This window comes from Balaenoptera musculus, chromosome 12 (assembly GCF_009873245.2).
Source record: "Balaenoptera musculus isolate JJ_BM4_2016_0621 chromosome 12, mBalMus1.pri.v3, whole genome shotgun sequence".
Lineage (NCBI taxonomy): Eukaryota > Metazoa > Chordata > Mammalia > Artiodactyla > Balaenopteridae > Balaenoptera > Balaenoptera musculus.
In genome coordinates this window covers 80345526-80368801 of record NC_045796.1, presented here as the reverse complement: position 1 = coordinate 80368801, position 23276 = coordinate 80345526, and the positions used below count along the sequence as shown (strand labels likewise).

The 23276-nt window shown below is 39.4% G+C and overlaps 1 protein-coding gene across 4 annotated transcripts in view; it reads right to left on the bottom strand.

Moving 5' to 3' along the window:
* Positions 1-23276, bottom strand: part of COL12A1 (collagen type XII alpha 1 chain) — a 119308-nt gene that overhangs the window by 5239 nt on the left and 90793 nt on the right. For all 4 annotated transcript variants that reach the window (XM_036870924.1, XM_036870926.1, XM_036870928.1 and 1 more), the window contains 12 exons: positions 19514-19663; positions 17681-17758; positions 16297-16383; positions 14397-14450; positions 13269-13364; positions 12005-12058; positions 11584-11637; positions 6792-6845; positions 5395-5466; positions 1726-1761; positions 1550-1616; positions 245-433 (listed from right to left, as the gene is read on the bottom strand). In XM_036870924.1, the coding sequence (XP_036726819.1) occupies positions 245-433; positions 1550-1616; positions 1726-1761; positions 5395-5466; positions 6792-6845; positions 11584-11637; positions 12005-12058; positions 13269-13364; positions 14397-14450; positions 16297-16383; positions 17681-17758; positions 19514-19663 (991 nt within the window). The remainder of the gene's footprint in view (positions 1-244; positions 434-1549; positions 1617-1725; positions 1762-5394; positions 5467-6791; positions 6846-11583; positions 11638-12004; positions 12059-13268; positions 13365-14396; positions 14451-16296; positions 16384-17680; positions 17759-19513; positions 19664-23276) is intronic.

The following is a 23276-nucleotide window of genomic DNA, read 5'->3' as shown; positions in this document are numbered from 1 at the left end:
AATAGCATTGTCTTTACTGAGAGCTCATGACAAAATCTTCCTGTTTTCTAAGACAGGGATCTCTACAGCCTGCAGCTGCCTAGAAAGAAAGACAGGTTCACAGATGCACGGCTCTTCTGGGGCTGTCCAAACAAGACCGGTGTAGTTTGCCAAGTCCAGTCTTCTACATGCTTTTCAACCGGACCCGGCTCCTACGCTTGCAGATTCCTTCCTTTATCCCTATGCAGCGGTCAGGAATGCCTACCTCGTTCACCCGGGGGTCCCTGCATCCCTGGTGTGCCCGGGAAGCCTGGCCGCCCCCCGGGTCCTGGTTCTCCTCTGGTTCCCGCGCTGCCAGGGGGCCCTGGAGGACCCGGTGGGCCTGGTTGGTTGCGACTAGAGTGGTAGTCGTTTGGAATCTGATTCAGCATCTGATTGAATCTGCTCATCTGACCTAAAAAAATAAGTAAGACTTATTAGTAAGAAACCCAACAAGGGAGGGATGAGAGGATGAAATGGTTTTCTCTTAGTGTCTGGTGAAATCCACCTCTGTTCCTGCACCCTCCAGCAAACATTCTCATTAGAATCCTAAAACTGAAATAAAACACTCCAGTCATCCTGGACAAAATGATCCCTGATAAACAACCGTCTCCACAAAATACTGACCAGTAAGCCATCAGCATTACTATAAACATCAAGGAGTTGTGAAAGTTTAACAGGGCTCTGATATAAAGCCCCGAGGTTTGCCCAATGATGTCACTCAAAAGAGAACCTTTTTTAAATTAATGAATTATAGCATTTTCGTGTGTGTGCCTATGGCAGTGATAATGAGGCTTTAGTGTAAACTGGAATCACCTGTGGGATACATTGAAAACTACAAATTTCTGGGCCTCATCTCCAAAGACAGTGAGTGACCAGGTTTAAGGCGTGGCCCAGGAGTCTCATTTCTCGTATGCAGCATAGGTGAGTGTAACGCGGGTGCCCCTCAGGACCACACTGGGAGACACCTGGACTAAGGTTTCTGAAAAGGGGGGGCCCTGAGTTTGAGGCCACACTCAGTTTGCAGGCACTGAGCCTTGTCACTTAATAGGTCTCATGGAATAAGGAGAAAGAGTCTGTGCAAAATAACGAGGCAAGAAAAAGTTCCCCATCAGCAGGGACTTTCTAGGATCAAATTAATCTCAGTGGTCCTCCAGGAAAACTCAAAGGTCATAACTTAAAAGAGCCAATGTTCGCTGCTTCAGTGTACAATGAGGTGAAGATCACTAAAAATCCTAATACTGAAACTGAAAGGCCCTTTTAAAATACAATTTTGTATCAGACTGAATGTAACGATAACAGGCTATTATTTTACCTTGGGTTATTGTTTTATCTTAATGATAGTCATTAAAATATCATTGGCCTTATCTAACAGGATACAAAACTGACAATGTATAAAAATAAGAGCTCACGAAAATGAAATAGAAACATATATCTTTGAAAGTTTATGACACAAACTGCATTTTCCTGAAATTAACTAAAAAAAAAAAAAAACCACACACTCATACATTAAAAGGAAAAGAAATTTTACCACTTATCAGTTGTTCACAGACTTGTCTTGCAACTGCTCGCATCATGTTCTGGGAAGCAATGTCTCCCTAGTTAATTAAATCAATAGGTAGGATCAGCATATTATTTCCATAGTTTCAGAGTTCAATGTTTAACACACGATATAAATTTGTAAGTCAAATTTTAAGAAATACATACTCTATCACCTTTCTCTCCTTTCAATCCCGATGGACCCTGAAATATAGGAATTTCAGATATTAGAAACTGACAAACATGGTCTAAAATGACTCATGAATGGACAGGATGATGAAAGAGGGCAAGGTCTGCTTTCTAACAAATTAGCAAAATGACACATCACATTTACATCCATGTTACTCACATTTTGCTTGTCTGTCAAAAGGAATCTAATCTGTCTCCCTGTCTCTCTCTCTCCCTCTCTCAGAAGCACGTGTCCTCCAATATAGTGCTGAGATGTGAATTTTATGATCACCAATTTAGAAGTTATGCACTGTGCATACATTTTATGATGCCATTCGCAATATAGGTCTGGAACTGAAACACATGTACAATTGCCCTTGCTACCATTCTACTTTCCTTTACATCACCATGGCTGGGGAGCTCAGGTGGTTATTTTAGGTTGTGCATGAGGTTAATCTTGGTTCAGTTAGAACCCATAAAAACCTGTTCTAGTAAGAGCTTTCTGTCAATTCCCTAACTAAATATATATCTGTAACCTCTTCCAGTGATTTTTTTTAAATTTTATTTATTTATTTATTTTATTTTTTTTTTATGGCTGTGTTGGGTCTTCATTTCTGTGCGAGGGCTTTCTCTAGTTGTGGCAAGTGGGGGCCACTCTTCATTGCGGTGCGTGGGCCTCTCACCATCGCAGCCTCTCCTATTGCGGAGCACAGGCTCCAGACGCGCAAGCTCAGCAATTGTGGCTCACGGGCCTAGTCGCTCTGCGGCATGTGGTATCTTCCCAGACCAGGGCTCGAACCCGTGTCCCCTGCATTAGCAGGCAGATTCTCAACCACTGTGCCACCAGGGAAGTCCCCAGTGATTTTTTGTGCAGTGGGCATGAAAGGAACCACGTGCCTCCCTTATTAAAGGGCTCAATCCAAACGGTGGTTCCCACATCCAAACGCAACCACAGAACATTTGTCCCTATTCTGTCAGGCCTCTCACTGGCCATGAGAGGATCTTGGAACAAGTCTTCCTTCTAGGGCAAGAAGTTTTTGTCTTTCAATATATCTCCAGGCTGCCAGCTGAAAGGAACACCCAAACCGTTGACAAATCTGATGGTCAGATAACATCCCAAACCAAACTGCCTCTTACCATCTCCAAGACTCTTGCCTGAACGGCTCCAATATCCTCCTAACTGGTCCTCCTGCATCCCGTTTGGCCCCTTTTGAGTCTGTTCTCCACAGAGAAACCAGACTGATATTTTTAAAAAGAAAATTGGCCCGTGTCACTCTTTGGCTGCAAGGGCTTCCCATCACACTAAGAATAAGATAAGAGATCCTCACCATGGGCTGGGGGGTCCACACACTCACCCCTGCCCAGCTAGCTGACCTCATCTTCCATCCCTCTCCCCTCACTCCCTTTACTTGCGGTGCCCGGGCCTCTCTGCTGTTCCTTCCACGTGCCACCTTCACCCTCCCTCGGCCTTTGTTCATGCTGTTCCCACTGCTGCTCCCTTGTTTCATTCCACCTCCTCAGACAGGCTCCCTGACTGCTGTATCTGAAATAGCCCCCTTCCGCCACCACAGTTACCCCCTAACCCCTTACTCTGTATTTCTTTTCTTTGTTATCACTCATCATCACCAGAAACCATATTGTTTATTTACATTTTGGGGTCTATATCCTCCACTAGAATCTCCATGAGGGCAAGGACTTTGTCTTGTTCACGTTTATATCCCCAGACCTTAAAACACCCACGAGCACATTTAGGCACCGAACAAATGGGTGTTGAGTAAATGAATAAAAATATTCCAGCAGCAGTTCCTGGAAACATCCACTACACAACATCAGGTGTTACAAGTTAGCAAGAAGACACCACTGGTTCCAAGAGCTAATGACATAAGCTAACAGTGACTGAGCTAAGCTCTCTGCTAAGACCTTTATACTCCCGTCTGCTAGTTTTGGTTTTAGAAACTAAAGGTAAGATAGAAGAGAGAAGAAAAGGAGAGGTAGTTTGCTACCTTAGAAGGATGAGGAAGATAAAGGGGGAAAAGGGGGTAGATAAGGTCCAAATAGATGTTACCAAATTATAGTCATAAGAAAAACTGTTAAGAGTATATTGTAGAGCTGAACTTTGAGTTACTGTGCAATTATTTTTTTCATGCTGTCATTTGTAATATGTTTTGTGAGAATCCTTGGGATTAAAGTTTTGGTTGCAAAAGAAAAAAAAAAAAAAGAAAAAGAAAAACTGGAGTTTGACTGCCCTTTGCTAAAAGTACTGGACTCTTATGGAAACATTATTTAGTTTGGAGCCTTTTGTAAATTTCAGGAAATTTTTTTTTTTACATTTACTGCTACTTTGTTCCCATGTGTTCTTTTTTAATTTACTGCCACTCTGAGATTGTTCTAGGATATATGATTTAGAACTCATCTTTATTGCCAGTATCTAGAGCTCTCATTTCAAGTAAAGGAAGTAGAAGTTTCTCTCAGGTTTCTAACTTCAGCCATCAATTACATCAGTGATATTCTTACATTAGACTCTCTTTCAGTCATGGTAAAACGAAATAGAATTCTGAAAGGGTTAACAAGTTCTGTGTACTTTTAAGTGCTCTTGTGAAGTTTCTGTCATGATTCATTGAGGAAAAGAAAGTAATAAAGTCATATGCTAGAGTACACACAGAGTATGAAGTACATCAGGAGTCCTTTCATCTTTATGCTGCTTGCTTAATTTTATGTAAACATAGAAGGCAGGCCATATCACATAAAGATTCTAAGTTAGTTTGACATTAAAAAAAATTTTAAGCTTGGGTTTATATAACTTTGGACAATACTTCAGAAGAGAGAAGTTCTGTTCAGAGAACAGCCCTGATAGATGTGTCATTACTAATAATTGGACTTGTTGATCTTTGAGATAAATTTTTATATTTCAGAATTCTAGTCAGACAAAAAAAACCTGCTTAAAATAAACTCATTCCTCACACATACAAATAAGGAAGAGCTTGTAACGAAGACTATGGAGCCCAACGGTCATTACAAATACTTCTGGATATTTTAGAAACTATGAATTCACTTCTGGAGATACTGATTTGAAAATAGAAGATATGCATCATACCATCTCAACTATTATTTTAATCAAAACATTTGATGAAAAGAAAATTAAACTGGATGTAAATTGGAGCAGGGCAGTATAAAAAAGTAGAATGGTGGGTGAGATAAATCCTTTTAATTCTGGGACGAATGTTCTAGCAACCTCAGCACAAGAGAAAAGAGCCTGTAGCGGTGTGGCTACAGGATACTGACAAAGGGTTAACTTCTGTAGAAGCACCCATGGAGGCGCCATGCACCATCATGTATTTTTCTATCTTAAGCTGCATACCGCTCCTAAATAAAAAGAATGATTTTGCTGACCCAGCTCTGAGTGTTTATTCAGTGCAGAAATATGTGTCTTGGCTCATAATCCCATTCTCCTTTTAAAGAAACCCTATGACCACGATTTTCATCCCAGAATGTTATAACTTAGAGAGAAAATTTTTAGAACTAGTACCAAGTTAAATCCATGGGTTTAGCATAGCTGCAACAAATGCTTCACACACATTACAGCAGAGATAACATAAACATGCCACAGCCTTGCCGTCTCCTCATTCACGGCCACAGTGGAATCACTAGGCATGCAAGCCGTCCACTTACTGGTCTGCCGTGGTCTCCGGGTTTTCCTGGTTTCCCACTCGGTCCTGTGACTCCTGGAGAGCCTGGGCTTCCCTACAACACAGGGAAGCTTACCATTAAAGAAGAATTTCATCTAAAGTAAACTAACAAAGCATGGCTGGTTTTAAAAGCTTTTAGCACATAATCACATACTAAGGAAGAGCAAAATCAAATTTTAAGATAACATGGAGGAAAAAAAATCTTGAAAATTCCCATTCAATCTTTATGGACTGTATTTCATCAGTTTCACTATTCACAGACTGTGATCCTAGTAAATTGGCTGCTAAGTGAATTTGCAGAAAGCAATTCCTATTAGTTTGTTTCTATTACCAAACCAGAAAACTCATCAAAAGACAGGAGTGAACTCTGGCTGGGGAAGAAATTGAGAAGGTAACAGGGCACCACGTGGTGGAGTTTCCCCTTGTCTCTTGGGAGTTGTATCTCAGCCTAGAAACTCACTTCTTCTTTGGTGCATTCAAATAAAGGGTGCCTCCTCTTCTATCATATCAGCACCCTCCATCCCATCAAAACCATAAGAATTTCTCCCTGTTCCTTTTAGCACAGCTTTAAGACATTTTAGCAACATTTTTAGTAAAATATTTATAATATCGCTAGTCAATACATTATGTTCTAAAGCTAAAATATCCTTAAAATAGAATCATCAGATTTTTGTAAAACAATCCTTTATTCATCAATTATGTACATTTTAATCTCTGTAGTAAATACTTTAAATCAAAGTTTATTATACATTTTCAACTCTACTTGAGAACATATATATTAAACATAAATAATAAAATTATTTTAACATATGCTCTCCAGTCTTCATATCCAGCCAGAAGCCTTGAAGAGCATCCGTCAACTCAAACAATATCATTGTGATCTCACCTGGATGCAGGTGTACAGATGCTTCTTTCAAAATCATTGGCTTCAGCATTTTCCCCAAAGATCTTAATTAGAAAACCTACTCGGGTAAAACTTACTTCCTCTGAATGACTTAAAGCTGTTCCGTAATTAATGTCCTTAAAATTCAAATATCATAGGCTACAGACTCTTAAAATTCTAGAACAGGAAGTAACCAGTAAGGTCATAAAACCTACCACTTAATGTGGGCATGGAAGGAACTGGTTGGTGAGGGGTATTTTTGTTGTTGTTGTTTTTCAAATATAACTTGATTAAACAGAAAGACTCTCTATTTTAACACCTCTGTTTTCTCTAGCCCATTTTGATTTAGGAGAATAAAAACAAGTAGCTCCCTTGACGGTGTGCCCCCCAGCACAGATGGAACATGCCTCAAAGGTCAGGTTACCAGGCTCTTCCCTAGCAAGTGGGGCTAGGGGTTTAGGGTGGGGAGACAAGAGTGTCACCTATTCCATTCTTACCGGTGGCCCAGGGGGGCCCCTAGGTCCCATTGCTCCATCTTTTCCAGTAAAGCCCTATTGTAAAAATGAAATTAATTACAGATTAGTGAAATAATGACCAAGTAAAATGGAAAGACACTAGACAGGTTGATAAGAGTGACAGGTGAGGGGTTTAACCCAACTGCAGGTAACCTTTCAATATAAAGACAAATATGCCAAAAAATGTTTTCCATTTAAGTTATGCGTTTTATTGAATAATTCATTTCTATACTCAGTCGTTTATATAGTTATAGATAAAATCATTTTAAGAATCAATCCAGTCTTCTCCGAAGAAAGCAGATTCCTTTTACGAAGATACTCACTTTTACTTTTATAAGAGTGTAAAGAAGTCTAAAAGGAAGACTAGCCCTTTCTACCAGAAAGTCAATGTCGACTAACTGGCCCAGCAATGATCAAAGTAAGATGCAGGGAGTGTTGCATCACAGAAGATGCAGGAGGGGCCAACCACCCGGTTAGAAAACTCCCTTCCTTGTTTCCTAAGCAACGCCAGACAGCCAGGGCGGGGCCACTGACGCTTCAGTCCTGAGGGATTTCTCTCCTCCCCTCCAAGAAAGAGGCAAAACTATCTTAACTCCTCCACTCAGAAGAAAGGAAAACCTCAATCCTCACTCAATTTTTTTTATCGGTCCGTCTCTCCTCATCTCACAGAAACGCCAGACCCAGTCAGGGCTGCACTGGGAGGAGAGATCTGTACAGAAGCGCCGGGCATCTCTGCGCAGCTTGCATGGTGCCAAACGACCTCTGCCTGGAATGAGTCCCTCGCTGCCAGTTAGCGTTCATCCCAAGTACAGATCTCTGAAATCCAGCCAAGGATTTCTGAGTCAGGTCGTTTTTTTGTGTTGCTGCATTCCGCTGTCAAAGGAGATTTTTGTCTCCTTTGAGAATAAGTGTTAATTTTATGCATATTCTTGGATTCTAGCACAAATCAAGAACATTTGGATCAATACCTCCATTAAGTATCCACACTCCCACTGATTTTACAAAAGAGGAAGTTTAAATTATTTCTTTAAAAAACTGTGTTAGAAATATTCCACCCCCTGCAAAAAAAAAAAATTTTTTTTTCAGAAACTTATAGAGATAAACATTTCAGACTGTCTTCTGGAAGATCTAGGCCTGCTTAACAAAAAACAGACTACAAGTTCATCTCATATAACATCAACACTGCTTCTGAGAGCCACTTAAGAAGCAGAAATGCTCGGAGTATTGCTTGGACAGTTCAAATGGCATTTCTACCATCTAAATTTCCTCCAGCTGCTGTAGAAGATACACTTTTTTTTTTCACTTTTTTTGGGTAAGTATCATATCTCTGAATAATCCTCCTTCAGTCTTCCTAAGAACTTCCTGATCAACCATTTTCTCTTTTTTTCCTAGCTTTATTGGGGTATAATTGACAAATAAAAATTGTATGTATTTATGGCGTACATGTGGTGTTTTGATATATGTATATGTTGTGAAATGATTACCGCAATCAAGATAATTAACACATGCATCACCTCACACAGTTATCATTTTCTTATGTAGGAGAATATTTAAGATGTACTCTATTGGCAAATTTCAAATGCACAATATGGTACTAACTATAGTCATCACACTGTACATTAGATCTCCAGCACTTATCTTGCATAACTGAAACTTTGTATCCTTTTTTTTTTTTTTAAAGGCTCTGGGTTTTTTTGTTTGTTTTGTTATTTATTTATTTTTTATTTTTGGCTGCACTGGGTCTCTGTTGCTGCACCTGGGCTTTTCTCTAGTTGAGGCGAGCGGGGGCTACTTTTTGCTGCGGTGCACTGGCTTCTCATTGTGGTGGCCTCCCTTGTTGCGCAGCGCCAGCTCTAGAGTGCAGGCTCAGTAGTTGTGGCGCACGGACTTAGTTGTTCCGTGGCATGTGGGATCTTCCCAGACCAGGGCTCGAACCCGTGTCCCCTGCATTGGCAGGCGGATTCCTAACCACTGCGCCACCAGGGAAGCCCCTGTATCCTTTTTAAAAAATTTGTATTGGGGTGTAGTTGCTTTACAATGTTGTGTTAGTTTCTACTGTACAGCAAAGTGAATCAGCTATACGCATATATATATCCTCTCTTTTTTGGATTTCCTTCCCATTTAGGTCACTGCAGGGTACTGAGTAGAGTTCCCTGTGCTATACAGTAGGTTCTCATTAGTTATCTATTTTACACATAGTATCAATAGTGTATATATGTCAATCTCCATGAAACTTTGTATCCTTTGTCTAATATCTCCCCATTTCTCCCTCTTCCCCTGCCCCTGGCAACCACCACTATACTCTGTTTCCATGAGCTCAACTTTTTAAGGATTCCATACATTAAGTGAGATCATGCAGTATTTATCTTTCTGTGCTTGGCTTATTTCAGCTGGCATGTCCTCCAAGTTCAAGGTTCATCCATGTTTTTGCAAATGACAGGATTTCCCTCTTCTTTAAGACAGAGTAATATTCCATTATATACATGATATATATATACATCACATTTTTTAATCCATTCATCCATGGATGGACACTTTGGTGTAACCAACCATCTTCTTTTAGAAGAAATACATATGTAAGTTGGGGTGAAGCGGATTTTATTCTGATGGCCTCAGAAGGGCTACCACTGAGCCATCTGTAGAACTTTGTACTAATTTTTTGTTTATTCTCCATTTTCAAAACTGTAGCGGTTATTGCTGCTTCCCTCCACGGGAGGGTGGCTGAGAGGACCTATGGCTGCTTTCACAGATACACTGCATGCCACGCCTGCACCTGTGGTTCTCTTGCTACTTTCTGACAGTCCCCAAAGCTGTGCCTCATTTGAAAATCATCTGTGCAGAAGGCAACCCACGCCTCCTGCTCCTACCAGCTCCACCTCGGCAACCTGTCTTCCTCACCAGGGTCCTCGGGCTTGCTCTCCTGAGCTTTCTTCTCTTCTCTTCTACCACAGGGTTCAACTTTCTTCCTTTCTTTCATGTTTCAGCGGAGATGCCTGCACCCAAAGTCTAACTTTCCGAAACTGTTTATGTTCCCTCAGCTGTGCCTTCTACCCTCAGCATTAGCAGTAGGAAACTAAGTGGGAGGTCGGTGTACGAGACTGTGATGGAAAAAGGCAAGTGATTTCCTGAAGACTTTCCTCACCCTCAACACGAGAGTCCTGCGTGGCCTCACCGGGACTGGAGTCACAGGTTAGAACTAGACGAACGCAGTCCTTCCCACTCCCTCACTTTCCAGGGACACAGCGGTGGCAGCAGTGGCTGCCTGACTGCCAGTTCCGGAGGAGCGTCTTGATGGGACGGCACTGGTCACCCAGCGGGTCTGCACAAAGCCCGCGCTGCATCAGTGTGAAGGGCCCAACAGGGCTTCAGTAGTGGCGGCAGCAAGAGAGGCGGCCCATCATTACTTCTTTTTATTGAACTATCGTTGATTTACAACATGGTGTTTAATTTCTGCTGTATAGCAAAGTGACTCACTTATACATATATACACACATACACATATATATATATATATTCTTTTTCATATTCTTTCCCATTATGGTTTATCACAGGATATTGAACTATATTCAGTATGCATCATTACTTCCTGATTGCGGTATTTTGGGTTTTGTTGACTAACTGAATAGACTGACTTGTCACCTTTGCGATCTCACTATTGTCCTTTATTGTGAAATAAGAACTCCAAAAAACTAAAGTGCCAGTCTCAAAAGAGTCAGAAGAATATGTATATAGAAGTACCACTGGGTCCCAGACTCCCAGAGAATACAGTTTTCTCTTTGACCTCACTCTCTCATAAACTCAAGAGTAGGCTTTGGAGCAAATAACTTTCACTGGCAAATCAGCCAAATTTGGTATTGTCTGGGCAAATCTTTGCTCCATCTGACTGGCCCGACTCTCCTGCCCCATGATGTCTCGGAGGTGTTAAGGGTAACAAAGCAATGCCTTTAGTGGCAGCTATTACAGCCCTGGCCCTCTCAGATCCTGATGCTGGTCCTGTGTTTTAACTTGATTAGTCAGAATACAGAAAACTCTCAGACTGTGGTCTGAACCAGAAGATGCTGAAAAGTCATTAGTGCCTTGGTTCTGAGCAACTCTAAAATATTTTATTAAAGCATTCGTCGTCTCCTATGAAACCAAATGTTTCTATAACATTGGATTACAGCACAGAAGCCATGTTCACTGTGCTTCTCGTTTACTTGTCCCAGAAAAAATTGGGTCTCCTGCACTGATTTCATCATAAGTCAAGAGCAAACCTGAAATCTGCCACAAATGAGCAAAATCCCTACTAAGTTCCAGTCGGCTTTCCATCACAGAGGCCTACAGGGGGTATCTGAGTTCTAAAGGTGTAGAAAAGATGTCCCTGGCTGCATAGAAAGTGCCACGGAAATCAAGACTATTCTTAGAGTTACGTAAAAGATGCCTCATAACAAAGACTTTAATTTTAGGGTTCAAAGCAATTTGCTAGGTTTCTTGAATCTCTTTCCAATGAACCAAAATTCCTTTTAGGGACTTGTTTTTCCAAATATGATAAAATAAAAAATTTTTCCAAAATTAAAATTCTGACAACTCGTTTGAAGTCCCACCATTTTGTTCCATAGACCTTGAGATGGACCTGGTATCGGTTGGTCCACTGATACTAGCTTTTCTGCCTCCCATGAGATATGTGAACTCTGCATTTCCAGCCACGCAAATTGAATTATGGGGGGTTCTTAATTAATAGGCAACAATGTGATATCATTTCCAACATCATTACAGCCTGCCCAAGAAAACTTACTCTGTCTCCCGGAGGGCCCATTGGTCCTGGTGGGCCAGGTAATCCTGGGGTTCCCTACACAAAAGGAAACAAACAAGTGAAACACTGTAATTAACTTCTTGTGTGAGAAAAGGAGTTTGTGTTATTCTCTAAAATGTTTGGAAAAAAAAAATGCAGGGGGCTCTGAAAGGAAACAGAAACTCAGAACCAAGCCCAGTGCCAGCCCAAGAGCAAGATGCTCGCTCAGTCAACAAGCCCAGACCTGACTGAACAGTGCAAGCTTGAAGACTAAGACCAGGCAACGGAATGGAAATGATGTGCAACGCACGGCCAGGCTCCTGCTTTGCTGCTTAACCTTGGTTCACCTTTTGAGGCACTACAAGGGCAACTTTGCAAATAACACTCGACAAGAAAAGAAAAGGCAGCGTGAAGAGGAACTCACCGTCCGGCCTGGAATTCCCGGCTCTCCGGCATCTCCCTTCATGCCCTGGCGACCCTGGAGCAAGCAGCGGGAAAACAGGTCTCAGGTGTTTTACAGAAATTAAGTGAAAAGGAAAGACGTGAGCCATTCCTGAAATCTCTTGTCACTTCATAAATCCAATGAAGCATATTTGTGAAGGGAGGTGAATAAATTATTTGGGGGACTGATGTTCACTTTTTAAACTACAAATGCTGTTATAATTTCCACTTACCATGTTATGGGATAATATGTTATGGGATAATAAGCATGGGATAATATGTCTCCTTTGAAAGAACCTAATTTAACATAGGGATTTTCATAGAAATAAAAGTTGAAGGGAAAACTGCTTTTTATTTAATATATTTAATTTGGTGCTAATTTTAATAGATATTCAATGAAACGTTGTAACATAATTTTGGTCTTTATAACTACATGCTAGAAGACACTTGCTACACAGGCAAAGCTGAATTAATTAAAGCTGATAAACTTCATTTAGTAGTAATAATAAGAAAAGGTAAAAGCCCCTAAAACTCCCTTTTGGACATAAGAAGCTAAAAGTAGATGCATTCAACCCTTTTGAGTGAAAAAGTCTTAGTCCTTCAAATGTTTCATTTCTAGTGATATCTGATACAGATTGTTTTTTCTCTAAATGCCAAAAAAATGTATGCATCTTCTATTATGGCATCTTTAAAAAGGAGTTTAGAACTAAACTTAAAACTATGAAATTATCTGTATTCTTATTCATTTACTTTATGTTTTAAAGTATAGAAAAAAGTAGTTAAATAAAATATGAGCCTTTAAAGATAAAACACCTCTTTATGAGTTCAGATTAGCATTTGGAACAAAAGGTAAACATTTTATTAAAAATTTTTATAGAAGTAATGACGTAGATAAATAATGCAAGCTTGCCTTGAAGTCATAAACATTAGAAAAGGACCCCCGGGGCTGCCACAGACTCAAAGCAGTATCAAAGCTTTCAGGATGTTGAAGGATATTTGCATTACTTAGTAAAAAAATTTTTTAAGGTCAAATAATTAGCAACAATTTTTCCTACATAGTTACATATTATTACATACACTATTTACATATCTGAAATTACAGTCATAGGAAGTCACCTCAATGACTAAAATTTGTTGAGTTCTCTGAGAAAACATTTGAGTTTGGCGAAATAGAATAAAAAAATGTTCCCATTAAACTCAACGTTAATCCACCATCCTCATTTCATACAGAAAGCCTTTGTGCTTACTTGTTCTCCTGGAATAGAGAGGCCGTTGGGTCCCTGGGGGCCTGGAGGACCCTGGGGACCGGGAGGACCTGTATCTCCACGAGCACCAGGGGGACCCTAAATACACAGGAGAGAAACAGGCACAAAGTCATGGAATGCCCTTCCAGTGCCTGTCTGCATAACTCTAAGACGCCAATCGTATAATCTTCGCAAACATTTTACAAATCTATCCATCTATAAAAACATTTAATGCCATTCCTTTCTTCCCTTTGCTACTCATTAAAAGAACAACTGGAAAGTACAATAAATTCACAAGAGCACTTATATTTCCAAAATTCCTATTAAAAGTAGGTTTCTAAAAGAAGTAAAATACATTGAATATAATATATTCATATATTTATAGTCCTAGATTCATTCAGAGATCAAAGCTCAAAATTCACTGGATTTGATTTATTTTAAGCTCGTCCTGATTTCTCTTAGACTTGGGCTTATTTCCGGGACTAACGTATGTATAAATCAAGCGAGGAAAGAGCAGATAGGTTCACTCTATGCTGGAGCTTCTTTGCAGTGTGTCTAGGTGGAAAAGGCACAAACTTGGAGTCAGACAGACCTGGGTCAGCACCCCAGCTTCACTTTCCTAACTGGGTTAGCTTATCATTAGTGATAGTATGACAAAAACTACACATCATCTTCATAATATATTCCCCTAAGAAGCTTCAGTTGTCTTATGGAGACCAGTATGGAACTGGTAGAAGGGGCTGGTGACCTGCCATGAACACACATGTGGCTGCTCAGCTATTTCTCTGAGACAGGTGAACCGTCCCAGCAGGACTCTGCTCCCTGTGGGGTCTTCCAACTGATGGCCAGGTCACCCCCTCTGCTTCCCCATGTGACAGCAGAGCCCTTAGGTGCTTCTGCAGATTTCCCATGTGCGATTCCTACATCAGTGAGATGCCCGGTACATTCTTTATCTGGCTAGCCTAATCCATCATTTTGACACCCAGAGACAAGACAGAGATAATTATATTGCCTAAGGCACACTAAACTTGAAGCAACTTGCTCAAGGTCACATACCCCGTTAGTGGAAATTTGAATAACCAGACTTTAACATACAGGTGAAAATAAAAACACACTCTAAAATTTACTTACAATTGCCCCACTGATACCTCTTTCACCTCTGGGACCTTTAGCACCAGGTCCTCCCTAAAATACAAAGTAAGAGCACATTTTAGAGTGAACACAGGAAAGTAGGAAGAAGTTGATATATAAAAATTGCTTTGAGGGGCTTCCCTGGTGGCGCAGTGGTTGAGAATCTGCCTGCTAATGCAGGGGACACGGGTTCGAGCCCTGGTCTGGGAGGATCCCACATGCCACGGAGCAACTGGGCCCGTGAGCCACACCTACTGAGCCTGTGCGTCTGGAGCCTGTGCTCCGCAACAAGAGAGGCCGCGACAGTGAGAGGCCCGCGCACCGCGATGAAGAGTGGCCCCCACTTGCCGCAACTAGAGAAAGTCCTCGCACAGAAACGACCCAACACAGCCAAAAATAAATAAATATATTTAAAAAAAAAAATTGCTTCGAGAAGCAGTGCATTCTCCAGACAATACAGTTATTTATGAAATATGGAAGTAAATACTTTATATCCTACAAACGTGTGGGGAAAGAGAATTTCAAAACTTTGTACATTCTAAGGCTCTCATTTTTACGTTCTGAACGTTTCTTAATTGTTAGCAAATTTTGAAGTTTATTTGAAAATTTGAGGTTTACTGGGAAAAAAACAAGCATTACTTAAATACTATAGTTAAGTATTTTTAAGGAGAAAAATCTGTTTTGGAATCATATGAGTGCATTCTTCAGGGAAAATAATATGCAAAAAGAAGAATCTCTCAAAATCTCAGAACGTGTAGTTTAGTAACAGGAATTCAGAGACCACTGAACAAAGACGAAATAAACATGATAGTGATATCCAACAATGTTATACAATTAGAGGAGAAAAAAATCCCTACTTCTCAAGAACATCTGAGTCACATACAGCATATAATTTTATGATTACAAATATAAATCAGGTAAGTCACTGTTAATTGCAAATAGTCTTATGTTGAATCTTGCTTTGCTCTTTAATATCTTTATTTTATGTTTTGCTTTAGGAAAACTCACATCACAAAACTATGTTTACAAAACCATCATCAGGACCACTGGTAATTCCAGAGACATTTTGATTCCGTATACAAGGAGCTGGTTTGTAATTAACTTAAAATCAATTTACATTATTTGCTATGACCCATGTATAGTAAAATCTGGTGTTCTGAGGCTCTCTGAACTGTTCGTATGTTAATTAACCATTTTCTTAAAAGAGTTCAATAGAGCTTAAAGGTAATCACTTCCATTCTGAAAAACCAGCCCAGGTCAGATGTTAGATTGACTAAATTGGGGAGTCCACATTGATTAATGAGACATATCAGTGTACTCTTCAGTGTTTTGCATTGCATTTTCTTGGTCTCCCCTCCACCCATGAATAGACCTGGTCAGTCTTCTCACTCAAGTTATTCCTAACACCCACACTTTCACCCAGAGTTTATGATATCATCACATATGTAAATTATCCTCTATGTTATTCTATGATATGTTTGCTAATAACACACACATATCCTAGGTTCTAAACAAGTTGTTGTTGGGCCAGCCTCTCAACCATGGCTCCATAACATACGTATGAGAAGCATCAGGAAATGAAGGAATTTTCAAAATCAGGTGATTACAGAGAGAAACCCAAATTCATATCTTTAAGAGAAAAGCTCTTGAATGCTAGCCGATAGCATTCGTTCTTGTGTGGCTAGAGAAATGTGTTCAAATGTGTTCAAATTTTCTTCTCGATTTACTCCATTTCAGATCTCAAAACATAAAACATGCTACAAAAATGGTGTGCAATGCAGCTTGTTCTGTCCTAGAACACACCAGTGGCTGGAAACTTCTTATGCATGACATACCGGCCAAAGGGTGATCATGCCCAAGATTTAACAGGAAAAACTAGAGGAACTATTTGTTTCCTTACCGCAGGGCCTGGTGGTCCTGGAGGTCCAATGCTGTCCTGCGTACACGTGCAAGCATTTGGAAGACTGGGGCATTTGGCTTCATCTCTCTGAAATTTTGAAAAGAATATTTATCTATGAATTGATGGTAAAAACAGCTTCCCATCCCCCACGCCCACTTATCTTATATAAACAGGGAATCTATTTCCCAACTTGAAGAAATAATTTTTAGCTATGATTACAAACAGTCTTATGTTGAATCTTGCTTTGCTCCTTAATGTCTTTATTTTATGTTTTGCTTTAGGAAATCTCACACAACAAAAATAGGTTTACAAAACTATCATCAAGACCATTGGTAATTTAATCCAATTTTCTCTAGTCTGGTGTTAGAGAAAGGCTGAGTATCTCAGATATGGAGGCCCATTCCCTTCAGAACAAAATCTGAAATCCTTTCCAGGCCTACAAGGGCTTACATGTGCTGCCAAGCCCCTCCCACTGCCTTTCACTCTGCCCCAGCCCCCCCTCATCCACTTCACACTTCTCAGATGTTTAGGGCACCTTGCCGCCTCAGGGCCTTTGCACTTACGGTCCCCTCTGGCTGGAAGGCTCTCTCTCCGTTATCCACATTGTTTGTCCTCTCACTTCACTCAGGTCTCTGCTTAAATCTCCCCTTATCACTGACGGCTGAGGGCACTCACCTAGCTAGCTCTCCCTGTACCCTGGTGTGTTCTCACGCAAGGACTTTTCACTCTGTAACGTAGTGTATACCTACTTGTTCATTCCTCCTCTCCCCCTGCCTTTCACTAGAATATTCCCTCTCACTGCTGTAACCCCGGCACATAGGATAGCGCCTGGCTTACAACAGGTGCTCAGTAAGTATCTGTTGAATAAATAACGCACACATCCTGTGGGTACGTGTAGCTCACTGTTCGCCTAAAGCTTCAAATCCATCATCAGCATTCACCTTTGTAATTATTACAACCTACACAGATACTGTGGGTGAAAGCCAGCATCTCGAAAAGAAATATGGTTATTTCTACTTAGATATCCAGAGAGGCGATGGCTTATCCTGTAACATGCTGGTATTTTACAAGCAATAGGAAGGACTCTGCAATAAGTGGGTTTACCAAACACACTGATTAAGCTGGACTTTTCTGACTATGCATAACCACCTTGGCTGGCAGGGCGAACTTCCAGATGTGGTTCTCTACATTCTGGACTTTCGAGGGAGAGGTCCCCAGCCTGAGCTGTGATCACTGATGAGCACACACAACTTGCGTGTCCCTGGTTCCATCCTGGAGATGCAGCCGCAGAGGGTTACTTCCTCTCCCAAGCCATCCACGCCCACATCCCTTATTCCTCGGGGACTATTAACACCGCCACAGAATTCCATTCTGTTTTACTTACCCTGGAAGGAATATCACAGCATCTGTCTCTACTGGTCCACACTGGACTGCAGACAATATCAAAATCCTGGATTTGGAACTGCAAACAACCAACAGCAACATGAGCTAAAGATGCGTGAAAACATTTCATATTAACATTTCCACATTTTTTAACCCCTGCCAACTTCTCACAGAGACTCTCTTGAGGGAACAGGCAATGAAAGCAACGTGATCCTTACTTCATAAGAACAGAAAAACCTATGCCTGAGAGAAAGCGACAGTAAAGCAAAATGCATACGTGATTTTCCCACTTTTGATCCACTTCCTTGGCTAAAATGAAATGTTTGATTGAGTTTTGGGTTTTTTAAAAAAACATTAATTTCTTTATTTCCTTAAAAATTAAGAATGGGGCTTCCCTGGTGGCGCAGTGGTTGAGAATCTGCCTGCTAATGCAGGGGACACGGGTTCGAGCCCTGGTCTGGGAAGATCCCACATGCTGCGGAGCAACTGGGCCTGTGAGCCACAATTACTGAGCCTGCGCGTCTGGAGCCTGTGCTCCGCAACAAGAGAGGCCGCGATAGTGAGAGGCCCGCGCACCGCAATGAAGAGTGGCCCCCGCTCGCCGCAACTAGAGAAAGCCCTCGCACAGAAACGAAGACCCAACACAGCCATAAATAAATAAATAAACAAATACTTAAAAAAAAAAAAGTAAAAGTCTATTAATTAAAAAAAAAAGAAAAAAAAGAATGTATTTAATTCAGAATTTGAAGACTACACACATTTAAATCAACTTTTAAGAGTCCACCCGTGCAGAAAAGTAACATTAAAAAAAATATTCCTCATTTATTCTAAAATTGATGCCCTTCTTTTCATAAATTCTTACCTAGGGGCTAACTGATAATTTTATGATTACCTTCAGCTTAACTATTTCAATATAATATATATTTTCTATCTTTCTTAGATAGAAATAGAGCTCTTTTGATAGAAAAGATTGTTTAGCTACAGCCATTCTTTTATAAACCTAGTGTAATTGTTCTATTTAAATATCAAATCCAACATTCAGTAAATGATTTTAATCCCAATTATATTAAATTTGCACTCTTTGGTTCTACATTGTGGAATAAAAATTTCACTTTTGAATCAAGAAGAAGAAAATCCTGTCCGTGGAAGAAAGCTACATTCAGTAAATGCAATTTTAAAAATAATAGAAGCCAGGGATATTAGTCTTGCTTTTAGAACAATGTTATTATTGGTCGACATCTAATATGAACTTAATTAGCCTGGTACAGTGAAAACCTTATGTTTAAAATTTTACTACTAAATAGCGTTGTAAAAGGGTTGGCAAGCCCCCGCCTCCAACTTGAGCCAGTGACACTTGTGAGTGAAGTGGCCGACCGACTACACTCATCTTCCTTCTGAAGCGGATGTGACCCCCCAGTGAGGGGAGAGCAAGTCTGTGACGGTCACAGCCAGTGTCCACAAATGCGTAGTGTCCTGAGTGCACAAATTTTTATTAACAGTTACTACCTTTGAGGAACAAAAAATGAATTAGTTTAGATTTCACTGATGATCCTGGCAACTATTTGTGTTGTACTCTCCAGTCTGATTCAGTTTCAAGTCGACTACATGATGCTCTCTTGTGCCTTAACAACTTAATTTGTTCCTAGCAGTAAAGCACATTATCATGTTTTGTCAGTAGCATATTTTCTCAGTGTAACTTTTCCAGCATTTCAATCTAACCAAGAAATAAAACAATTTAAAACTCACTGAGGAAAAAAACCTCACTGATTACTTTTTTAAATGTCATTTCAATCTTAATACAAGATACCAAGAAAAATAACAATGTGTTACTTACTGTGGCTGATTTCCTCTCCCCTTTAAGTAGTTTTCCAAGAATTTCATAACCATCAGTTGTGATATTTCCAGCTTCCTTGATGTCCTTCTCTATAATTTCATAGCAGTCAATGTAAATCTTAACACTTTTTGAGGTCACTACGATATGAACCTAAAAAGATCATTTGTTTCCATTACAAAATTTCTACCCAGAACAATCTGGCTTCTACAAATTTCAGATCACAGTTTTTAAAAAATGTGTTCTTAAAGCTATTCTCATCCCAAATCAAGAGGCTTGGACTAAAAATCCAAGCACGAGGTTGCAGTGTCAATGTCATTTATTAACAGCATCAAATTAAATGAACCACTTAAACTTTCTGGGTCCCAGTTTCCTTCAGCTATTATACACTTGCATAATTTCTTATTTTCCCCACTCTGTACTCTTCCTGAGATGGCCAGAGATATTGTAGTAGATGAGATGCTTCTGGAAACTATAGAGAGCTATTCAGAAAAGAAGCAGACTCACAGATATAGAGAACGAACTAGTGGTTACCAGTGGGGAGAGGGAAGCAGAGGGGCAGGGAGGGAGGCAGCAAAATAGGGGTAGGGGACTAAGAGGTATAAACTATTATGTATAAAATAAGCTACAAGGATATATTGTACAACACAGGGAACAGAGCCAATACTTTATAGTAAGTATTTAAGAATAAATTACAAAAAATGAACTATTCAAATATAAGTTAATAAATCATTAATATATTATTATACTCAGGACAAAGGAGCCTCGAATGTCTTCCACTGATTTTGCTAAATTCAATTTTTAATCCGTTATCCCTAATCCCTGCCAAAAAGATCTTACACACCATGTAGATACCGAACATAGGAAAGAGCTAGCACGTGTCTTTTACAGAGATTCAGCTCTAGAAATCAATAGATTCAAGATTCAATTTCCTTATCAGAAAACAATCTTGTTGATTTATTTTTTATCTGATATTGAAGACACTCAGAATCTTAAAAAATCTACGAGTACAGATAATTAAGAAAACATCTGTATTTCAGTCATGTAAAGAATGGCTGCGGGTAATCTTTGACTTTATAGTTATGCTCATAGTTTCCACTTATCACAGCCCAAATACTCAAGTAAGCCCATGATGATTACTTTGAAAAGTTTGGCTCCAAGTTAAGGAACAGAAATTCCCTTAAATGCTTTGAGTAAATAAGCATAAGGACAATCTCTAGAGATTTTTTTAAACAGTAAATATTTTTTCCACATAGAATCACCACCAAAACACTAATTTAGTGCATCTATAAGTGGTAAGTATGAATTATATATTGCTTTTATATAAAAGTGATATATGGCTTACTAAAAATAATTTTAAATACCCCTAGGGCAATCATCTAATCCTGAATTCAAGAAGAACACCATACAAACATTCCCAAGATATTTATTATCTAATAAGAACTAAAACTTATTTGTTGGCTCTTATATGAACAATCTCAGAAGCAAACATTCACAAACTATTTGAAAAATCATAGTATCCAGAAAAATTATTTCAAAATCAAGTTTCAATTTTTGAAACAAAATTATTCCAAATACACTTGTCATTCAATGCTAACCAGAAAGAAACACATGCTAAAAATATATTTTGCTACAATCTCTTCAGTGTGTTTCATTGCATTTTAAACACATGCATAATTACATTTCAGAGCAGCTTTTATCTGGAGACCATTGTCCCAAGTATTTAGGGACTCTTTCCCAACTGGGAAGGATTGTTGGTCACAGACCAGTAGAAAGAAATAGGAACACCCTTGTAAACTCATCACCCTTCCCAAGGTCTCCCATTCCCTAAAACCTTATTTGTCATCTATCCCACTTCTTTCTCGCATTAGAAATCTCTCTCTTGAATCTGTGTCATCTGTTACAACAGGATGGAGACACAGAAAACGCTTCAAGAGAATTCTCCTGAAGCAGTAGTTGTCTGCCATTCCTTACTTAAGCTATCCCCTCTCTCCCAAGAGCCCCCTGTATGTTATTCTCACTAATTTGCTGCTATCAGAGAACTACTTGTTCTTATCTCAAGGACTGAAGAACTTCAGTGCCCGAATTACATGGAAAATGAGAGAGGAGTGTTCGAATCCTTGGATCAGTGGAATGTAAGTAGCCAGTAGTGATCGCACTTGGTACTTGAATAGATAGGATAAATGAGAGTAGGTTAGAAGAACGGTGTGGGGAATGAAGGAGGGAAAACAGCATAATGAAAAAGTAGAGGAGGAACTAAAAACAAAGAAAGACATTATGAAAAAAGAAGGTAGAGAATTTGAGGAGAAAAGAACGCTTGTGAGAACAGGAAAGAAGAGGCATTATGTAAAACCTAAGAATACAAATACCTCTCTCTATAAAGCCAAATTAAGAAGGGAATGTCAAAAAATAATTATCTTGATTTGCAACAATTAATGAATGTCCCTCTTGACCTCTTCAAAATACTGCCTTATTTTGCTCAAGTAAAATGAAGCATTCAATGAAAGCTGGAAATTAATAATAGTTATATTATTAATCATAGTTCCTAAATGGTTATCAGTTGGTTAAGAGAGGGCTGAATTTCTAATATCTTCAGTGGGTATGGAAGAAAAATAAAATAGTCTTTTTGGGCAAGTTACTCAAGTGTAAGTTTAATAGGTGTATCAATGAGCCAAAAAAAAGTTCATAAGAACTTTGCCAGATTCAACATCTATTATCGGACAAGGAGCAGTTGAAGCCCGTAATATTTGTCTAGAATCTGCTTTCCCAATAAGGCATTTATTTTGCTGCACTTTACCAGGAAAGTCTGTAAACTGTTAAGCAAATACACCTTTATTCTCAGAGATCTCTGTCTTTCCATCATTGTTTTTTGCTTCTCACTAATGTGCACGCTGAGGCCTCTCCAAGCCCCATGAAGAGAGTCCCTTGCCATCCTCACCAAGAATCTGATTCATGAATAAGAAAAACATTCTGGAAAGAAGCCAAGATTCTCAGGCATAGAATCAGCAAGAAATTCAGCTAAATCTACCCAAGTACAGGGTAGTTCTTCAATTTTCACTTGAGAATCACATTGAACTAGAAATATTTGTCTTCTGTGTATGGGGACTAACTTTCTGAGTGCTATACTGGGGAAATTTTAGACCACTTGCACGACAAGTGGTCTTCCTCCTGTTAACTTGATCCAGTGGATGAAGAAATTCCATTAAAAAGTCCACTCCTAACCTCGACTGTTCTTTTCATTTCTAATGCTGCCAACTTCAGCACTCTTATCTGTAAGTTAATTGTCCTGACAGCAAGTTTCTATTTATCCTCGATGTTGAGATAAAAAAAATTAAGATCATCAAGAATAGATAATCCCCTAAGAATTTATCTTAGAACTTTTAATAAGATTTTTTTAGAGAAGTTGTAAATGTGTTCATGCAGAAGTTAATTTAGTAAACAGTTATCTTAATTATTTTGATAGTTAATGATAACTTTTGGACTGGCATGTTTGTAACTTTTCAACAAACAAGCAGGCAGAAGCAGCTTACTATTCTCTATAAAAGGATAAATAATTTGATCAATTAAATACAATCCACAAAAATTAAGCTTTTGAAACAAAATGACATAAAGGTTCAAAATAAAATGGTAGGTAGAAAAATGGGCACACAATATTGTATATACTACACGACTCATATTCTGAAAAGACATTAGCATTGAAAATACATTGAAATGTTCATAGCAGTTATCTCATGGTTAGTAGAATTATCGTTTTAAATTTCCTTCT